Below are 9,055 nucleotides of genomic sequence, written 5' to 3' on the forward strand. Positions count from 1 at the left end.
AAGTAATGACGATGTTTAACAATCATTTAACTTTTGAGAGCGTAAAAGGAAACCAAACCAAACCATTTGGTTTCATTTTAAGCTTAATGAATTCAAAGCTTAATTCATTTAAAAAAATGTTTGTCCCAAAGTGACTGCAAAAAAATAATAAATAAAATAAACAATGCTGCTTTGTTTTTTTTTAAATGCCTTATTATACCCTGTAGGTATAGGGTGTAGTGTAGGCTATATCATGTATTTAACGATGCAATGTGACATATACCGGGTAGCTCTGTTTACAAAATACTTTACTCCCCCATTTTCAATTGTTTTCATTATATTTTATTCTGTATCATGCTTGGTCTTGTGACGTCAGTTAAGAGTGTGACTGTAAACGTAATTAATGTTCTATTCTATCTCAGAAAGGAAAGGTCCTCCGAGTCCAAATTGATCGAGCGCGCGCACACGCACGCACATTCGCACACAAACGCACGCACACACACACACACACACATGCACACACCTCCCCATCAGAGCGGATGACTGCATACATTGTAAACCCTGAATAATTTCAATAAAGTTTATTTAAACAGCGTAAACTGCATAAACCCTGTCGGGACCCCTATTTATTTTTACAGTCTATGGTCGGGACGGACAGATGCCAGATTCACATTGACACAGTGTTTGTGCGTGGTCATATTCAGTGCATTAAGGTTCAGCATATCCTGCTGGCTGCTGAATAATACAGTATGGACTCTAAGCGAGACAATAATAAAGACCATGGAGGTAAGTTGTGAAGGATCGGATCTCATTATGTTGCTATGCTTTATGTTAGCAATTTAGCAATACGCTATAGCGTTCCATTCATTCATATCAAGCCGTATAAACATGTGTGGGACAGTGGGTGTGTTTCTGTAAACCAAACGGAGTCACCATTAAACATTGGACCAAAAGGATCACCTCAGCAAACCACCACCATTCACTTTCATGTCAATCCACACATCTTGCGGTGTAGCATAACGCTAAGCTAACATCACCACCTGTGACCATGCATGCACTGTCTGTAATCCCCATTATCATCATTGATGATAATCCAATTCCCTTTTCATATCAATGCCACAGACCACCATTTGATGACATTTAACCTCTCGGACCCAAAATTACAGAATATTTTGTTATTGGATAAGATTTTGTCCACAATTCCATGCTGCATCTCTATTGGTACCATGGGAGAGATAACGGGCAAACATTGATATAAAACACTTTTTTCTACATTCTAATTGTGTAGACCTCTTGTTAATTAAGAAACGCAGATGTTTAACAATAATTTAACTTGAGTAAAAATGAAACCAAATGGGTCCATTTGGTTTAATTTTACGCTCTCAAGAATTAAAGGTCTATAAGGGTCCATTTGGTTACCAACTGTCCATCATTTAGCTGGGGACCACCAGGAACCCCCTCAAGGAGTGGTGGTCCCCGAACCACTGGTTGAAAACCACTGTCCTGAAGATGGCAGGGCACCCCATATTGCATGTTTGTCTTAATAATAATAATAATAACAAATTAACTACAACAATCTCATTCTCTATACTATATACTGTGTATGTACTGTATGTAGTGGTATACTGTATACACAGTGTTGTAGTGCTACTTTTTTAAGTGCTTAGCCTATTCTTACATGCGCTGGACATGATCAGCAGTGGAAAGATGACGGTGCTGGAGCAATCTGTGTTCTAAAACCGTTTTAATAAACATGGTTATATGACATTATGGTATAATGGTTAGTGTTATCTCTTCATTCAGAGCATGCCAACACATTACACAGCATAAGACAGGTGATGGAGCAATCAGTGTAAATGTATGACAGCTACTTTCAATAAACATGGTTATGACATGGCGTTGTAAACACTACGTGTAAGTAGTAGAAAGTAGATGTATCGAGCACTGATCCATTTCCGGTTGCCGAAGCGGACTGCCGGAGCCGTCGTTGCTTAACTCTCCTATATGGAGAGTTGGTATCCAAATGGACCATTATAGATCTTTAACTCTTGAGAGTCTAAAATTAACTCATTTTAGAAGTTAGAAGAATTGTTATTTTGATCAATGTTTACCTATTATCTCTCCTAGCACATCAATACAGCATGGAATTGTGGACAAAATCTTATCCAACGAAAACAAAATATTCTAAGTCTTGGGTCTTAGAGGCTAAATGTCATCAAATGGTGGTCCGTGGCTCAAATTCTGAAAAAGAATATTGGACCTTGATGTGAAAAAGGTTGAAAACCACTGTTGTAGCTGATAAACGACAAGAGAGTATGTGTCCGGTTGTGACCGGTTGTGACTCCTTGTCTTGTCAGATCATGGAACAAGTGGGCTACTTGAATTGGTTGGTACAACCTTACTATTTATAGATGGCTGCAGGGCTTGTCTCCTTGTTTCTCTGTGAACAAAAGAGACAATAATCTGAGACCTTTCTGAAATAAAGACTCGCTCACAACGCACTCGTGTCCGTCTGTGCGTGCGTGTGTGCACTTGTGCGTGCATGCGTGCACTGAATTTTCATCTTTCTTCTTTCAGACGCAGCCTTTGAGAGGATAACTGCCGTACAGCTCAAGTCACATACAGGGGAATTCAATTTGGAATCTATTTTGTTCCTCAAATTCAGAGGACTTGGTAAGGTGTAATGATTATTATTATTGTTTTTTTATGGATATGGATGAGGATTTTTCATTTCTTTAAATGGATGCTTCTTTAACTGCTTATGTGAGTGTACAATGACTTGCCCAAAATAGAGGCGAGGAGTGTTTTTATTTAACATTGTCAAAATGTGTGCTGTGTGTTATACTGTAGGAATCCATGACCTCGGCTGTATTGGGGAATGCATCAATTTGGAGAGACTGGACCTTTCTGGAAATAACATAACAAACTTGGCTCCCCTCTCATCTCTGCGGCTTCTTGTTGTGCTCAATCTGTCTGCAAACAGGATTTCCAATTTAGGTACAAATTTCTGATCCAGTGGCATGTCCTCTCCTTTCTGAAAGAACTGCTGTTTAATAGAAATTAACTTGATGTGTGTGTAATTTGCTCTTCTAATTTCAGAACCCCTTGGCAGCTGTGACAGTTTACAGAGCCTAAATGTGGCTGGCAATGCCATAGCAAGGTATCATTATGTAACATGTCATGACTGACTCGATGCCATCACCAGCTTTCATTATGCTGTCTAATATGGCATGGCTGACTCAATGCCACATCAATGTATCATTATAATATAATTACAATCAGACATGATTCAGACTTAGTGCCATACTGTACATGCAGGTATCATTATGTGACGTGATGACCCTGACTCAATGCCATATCCAGGTATCATTCTAAAATCTGACATAATGCTGACTCAGTACCATACCCAGGAAACATTATTATTTAATATGACTCTGACTCAGTTTGGAGTGATATAAAGGAATGTTAATTGCAGCTTTGACGTTATTTCTTCAAATTAATTATTCATTTTGTTGTATGTTACATTACACCTTACATTTAAGAGCTGGATTAAGTTAAAGTGGCATTATGTACATTTGGTTGGTCTCCCTGCTCTTCTATTTAGGGGTGGAAGAGAAAAGTTACATAGTGCAGCTTTAATCCAGAACAACAAACAAAAATAATGATTTGATGGTAGTTTACAGAGAAGTGTTCAAAACGGTTTTGTTCATTACTATTTTGGTACTCTTTTTCAACAGCATTGAGAACTTCCACTACCTTCAGTCGTTGAGAAAGCTAGAGAACATACGACTAAAAGACAACACTTATAATTATACAAATCCAGGTAAAGTTATATGACCGTTTCAGTTATTTGAATACCAATCTGAGAATCCCATCGTCAAATATTCGGGAAAACAGCGCCTCCCCTGTTGTTCCTCGAGGCAACAGTCTGTCTTGAGAGACTATTTTAATACAAATGCTGCTGTTGCAATTAAGCCCATACAGTATATGGAGATCCCTGATGTCATCAATATTGGTATATAATATGGATACCGTATATGTCAGAACCTGTTCTGACATTCCATATGTTGATCCTCTTCGATGTCTCCCTTTTGACTGATACCTGTCCATTTAAACTCTAGACGGGCCTGCCCCAAAGTTATTTGTGCAGCTGCGCCAGGCAGCCGTATTCATATACTGTACTGGTACAGTATATGAATGTATGTGTACATGGGTGCTCGGGATGGCACAATCATTATCTACCTGGGGGTTCGAATCCAACGCTGTGCATCCAGCTTGGTCGAGCATTTATTTACGAAAACAATTGCCGGGGGAAGGGCAAAATGTTTTTGGCTACTCTAATTATTTACAAATATTTCCCATATTAGCCTATGTATTGTACATGGTTTCTTTCTTTATCCATTTTCATACGTATTAGGGATGGGAATCGATTAAGTCATTCATTGATAATTGATACGTTTTGATAACCTTATCGATCAATAAACCGGTTGGTTTGGCGCAGTTTTTATTTAATCTGATAATCTTAATTTCCCTCAATGTCTAACATAAAAATCTACACTTTGCTGATATACAGAAAGAATACAAAAGGCATATTATATTCCTTAGTCATATATTTATTTTACCATTTGCGATACAGGGCCAGGCAATGGCACCTTTGTAAGAGTAATGAGGAATATAATTACATGAAAAGTGCACTGTCTTGTCTGTCACATCACAAGACGTTTCTGTGGCTACCATGGCTGGTGGGAACCTTTTTTACCGGCCACATGTGCGTTTCTCAGCCACGTGCACCCACAGACAGCACAGAAATCCATGATAGAACTTCAGAATTTTCGATGAATTATTAACTGTTAAGTTTAATTGATTAATTTCAGCGATTAACTTAACATCCCTAATATGTATGTTTGTAAGCGTTATTTCTTAATACTGTGCTTATTCAGTGTAAAATAATCAAACTCACACAGAGACACATTACTGTCAGTAAAATAAACAAAAAAATGTTTTTGTTTTGTTTTAGTTTGCAGGAACACACCATATAGAAATATACTCCTAGAAATGTTCCACAACATCAAAGTACTCGATGGTAAGATGGTTTTTGCATGATCTTTGCATGTTTTTTTTGTTTGTTGATTGGTAACATCCGTCCCTCCAGGAAAATATTAATAATACATATAATTCTTTATTTTCTTTCCTGTGTTCAACTGTAGGTGAAAGAGTGGTTGGCCGTGGGAGTGAATTATATCAGTTATGCAGAGATATAGATGACACCATCAAAGGTAAATTCACCTTTGTTGTACCCCGTTCTGAATGACAAGACTAGAAGCTTGACTAGCAGGATTTAAAAAAAATTTGTAAACCAATGGCAGAAACCTGCAGCCTGTACAATGAGGTACATAGGTGTGTGTCGCTGTTTGATGACGTTGCGTTTAGTGGTCTTAATGCGCAAAAGAGGTGGCTGAAATGTGCCTGAATAATGCATTTTATATTAACTGTACAACATGTGAAGGAAGGGAGGGTGGGATAATAAGCCTAGACCCAAGCAACCAGACACCACGTGGACACTATTCTGATTCTAGTAAATGACTAGGGCTGTCACGATCATGATACTCGACAGTTAATTTTCACAGAAAATAATTTGGATTATGCTTTAATTGTCTTTTTGGCATTGAACATTGGAGCAGTTAAAGAAAAAGATAAATTCTGTCCTTTTTCAGCTTTGTGAACAAATTTGGCACTAGCAGATTTATCATAACTTAAATATACAAACCTACTATTGAAATATACAAATTAATAACTGACAATGACGTGTACCAATAATGAAAGTAAACAATGTACTATGGCCAAAAGAGGCCATATCCTTGTCATCCACAGTACACCACAGCAATGATACTGTAGAACTCACTGGTCTGGCTGGGTAGATGAGGGCAAGGAACGCTAACAACATGCTGACCTTATGCAACAGGATGATGCCATTAAAAGAGGGTGGGCAGCATCATTTATTCAGGACGGGAACCCCTTTTGGGTGTTTTAAGCATTATGTTATACTTTGGCTATTGAAAAATAGCAGATCTACAAGCTCATAGCCGGTATTAGCTGTGCTACGAGCTTGTAGATCTGCTATTTTTGAAAAATCGTGAAAATGTTGCAAATCAAATGAACATGTTTTCAGATTGGGGTCGTGGCCAATTACATATAGTTCACATAGTTTGAGCACCACTGATACAGAAACAGGTTTTTCAGAAAACACGGATGCTAAACAAGGTCGTTATCAATTAACTCGTGTAACTTGTAAATGGGAGTCAAAGTGTTAAATACTGTAACCCGAAGTTCTGAATGACGTCAAAATGTGGTTATCGCCTCCCTTTCCAAAGAAAAGAAAAGTAGTTTGGTCGCCCAGACACAGGCTTACAGAGTTGACTGGAATATATAGCTAGATGTGTAGATGAGTAGTTTGTTACAGATTGTGAGGGTTGTATTTGACATCTTACTCTTTTTTATCTCTGTTTAGCTGGTTTATACAAGAATGGACAGCTCCCTGATGTCACTGATTGCAAGCCATGGGTGGAGGACAGTTTTTGGGAAATAAAGAGGTCAAACAACAATGCCATTATTGAAGAAGCCTACAAACAGTTCAGTGGTAAGAGTTCTTGTTTTTGGCCAGAACCATTTTCATCAGAGCAGCGTCAATGTGCAAAATTGGTTACCAAGTGTTGTAGTTGTACTCCAGTGTCAAATCTCCCATTATTTTCAGATGTCCTTCATGAATGCAGACTCCTGAACAACAGAGCAACACACATGATTTCACAAACGGAACGATCCCTAAGCCTCAAGAAGCAACCAAAGCAGTATGCAGTCTGAAATGGTATATTTTTATGTTTTGTGTGTGCGGTTGACGTTTTTGCGTCTCAATGTACTGTAGTTTTCTTGTCTTTGTTTTCTTTCCCTTTTATTACTGTGCTATATCCAAATGCTTGACCACTCACATGCTTGATGTTTCCTGCAATGTGAGACGGAAACTGTCCCTGTGTCCTATGCATTAGGTTTGAGGGATGATACAACCCTGAGTGATTTCAAACCGCGATCCATGCTGACATCCTTATAGGGCTGCTTCAAAAATCTTGTTTATTCACACGGTGCATTCTGCAATCTGCTGTAGCATTTTAGGCTATGCTGAGAGCTGTGCTTTAGTATTCGTGTATAGGTTTTCTCTTATTGAGAATACTTTTCCATTTTGCATTGCTTGGTCCTTTTGGGAACTGAAATATTGTAAGCTGGCGATGGAAGCTTAGTTTCTTGTAATTGGTGAGTTTTATATCATACATTCTAGTATTAGCTTAACCAAATGGTGGACAGTACAGCGCTTACAAAGACTGAATGTAATTCATACCTCAGTAGTGTATTTTCATTTTTTATACCATGAATATGGTGTAGCTTTGGACAGCTAGATTGTGCATAATGTCCATTGTCCATAGATAAACTCTTCACAACAATTGTCAAATAACCACACAATTAAAATGTTGCCTACAGTATATCGCCATGCATCAGAATCAGAACTATCCGTTTCTACTTACTGTATACAGTTGTTTCTATGAACAGAGATGTGTACTTATCTTATTCATCTTACAATCTGTTTGCAAATTAAAGGAATGTAACTTGTGTACTGTATAGTATGCCACTGTGTCTGATGCAATGCTATGGCTCCTCCTGCTGGAAATGTGGTGTCAGAGTCAGACAACAGACCTTGTTGCAGTGAGTGTTGCTAAACTGCCAGCAAGACCTTATTTCCTTGCCGGCAGTGCCATTTCTGTCTCATAACAGAAACTGATAAATAAGCTGCTCTTTTCTTTTTAAATAAATTAATAAAATCAAATGTTATGTTAATTTGATGGTGTGATCTATGTGTTAATAGTTTTGATTGTTTGAAATGCATTTTCTTGGATGGATAGATCCACAGATCCAATGGATAGATCCATATCTTTGTTTTTTAACAAAGATATGGGTGATTGTCAAATTGAGGTCAGAAAACAAAAAGAAAAAAGAAAAATAATTATGTTACCATGCAGAGGAGATCAATTAAGTCAGGGAAATAAAGAAAGTTTCAGTGCTTTTACCACAAAAAGTAGGCTACAGGTAAAGGATTTTCTTAAGTGGGTCCTAGTTATTTTCAAGCTTTTGCTACAAAAAGTATACAACTGAAAGGTCTCATACAGCTTTTTCCACAAAGAGTACAAGTAAAGGTTTTTCCATGTGTGCTTTCTAACATCAGATATTGACTTTGCTGCAAGACTGTACAACTAATTATTTTTTAGGTCCAAAACATATTTACACACTGAGAATGAAATAAAAAAATATATAAATGTGCGTGAGCTAAAATATATATAAGGTGCGCATGTGTATCTATCTATTGCTATAGTCATTCTGTAACCTTGCGTCACCAGACCAGACTTATTCCACCAGTCATCCTGTATTTGGCAATTTTGGCATGACATTTTAGTTAGGCATAAGTATATTGAGGGATGAACTGGAACCAAAATTACCTGATGAAATTAGACTATATAATAGCTATATAAACTATAAAGTGAAACTAAACTGAATTAAAAGCCAAAAGTGCATGGGCACATTAATTGGGACTAGAATAAATAAACAATTTCTGTAATTTTCAGATTGTAGATGAGTTCTATCATTTACAGTCCTATAGGCCTACAGTACACGTCACGTTGCTAAACAAAACGACAATTCAATACTTCTGGTTGTTTTTAGCCCTGAAACATGACTGTCATGAAGGACGATCGTTCCATTATATTATTATTATTATTATTATTAAGGGTGTTTTGTGAGTACCAGAGCCTTCTTATATTACCGGTATGTAGAACTCTTCTATTACATGGCTGGTGAGTACTAAACAATAAACATCTAGTCTAAGGTACTAACAGTAGTGAAGTTATTATAATTTGAATTAACAACATCAAGTATCAATTTCATATTAAGTTGAACTTACAAAAGAGTACTTTATAGGTTAGTTTACTTTAGTTAAATTTTCAATTGTAAATATCACTGTCCACAATTGCGGTTGCCA

General features: G+C 37.3%; 1 protein-coding gene across 2 annotated transcripts; it reads left to right on the forward strand.

Moving 5' to 3' along the window:
- The first annotated feature begins 639 nt into the window (after positions 1–639).
- On the forward strand, positions 640–7,722 carry lrrc61 (leucine rich repeat containing 61). Of its 2 annotated transcripts, XM_080761913.1 has the most exons (10): positions 640–765; positions 2,557–2,652; positions 2,830–2,976; positions 3,079–3,139; positions 3,717–3,802; positions 4,997–5,062; positions 5,187–5,255; positions 6,488–6,616; positions 6,731–6,841; positions 7,020–7,722. In XM_080761913.1, exons 1-9 carry the CDS (start codon positions 729–731, stop codon positions 6,835–6,837), a joined length of 798 nt encoding a protein of 265 aa, XP_080618039.1. In that variant the 5' UTR covers positions 640–728; the 3' UTR covers positions 6,838–6,841; positions 7,020–7,722. The 2 variants fall into 2 exon arrangements, with proteins under 2 accessions (XP_080618039.1, XP_080618038.1); XM_080761912.1 differs by having other exon boundaries at positions 6,731–7,722.
- Positions 7,723–9,055: the final 1,333 nt, after the last annotated feature.

The sequence above is a fragment of the Protomyctophum bolini genome (assembly GCF_963924005.1).
Source record: "Protomyctophum bolini genome assembly, chromosome: 4".
Lineage (NCBI taxonomy): Eukaryota > Metazoa > Chordata > Actinopteri > Myctophiformes > Myctophidae > Protomyctophum > Protomyctophum bolini.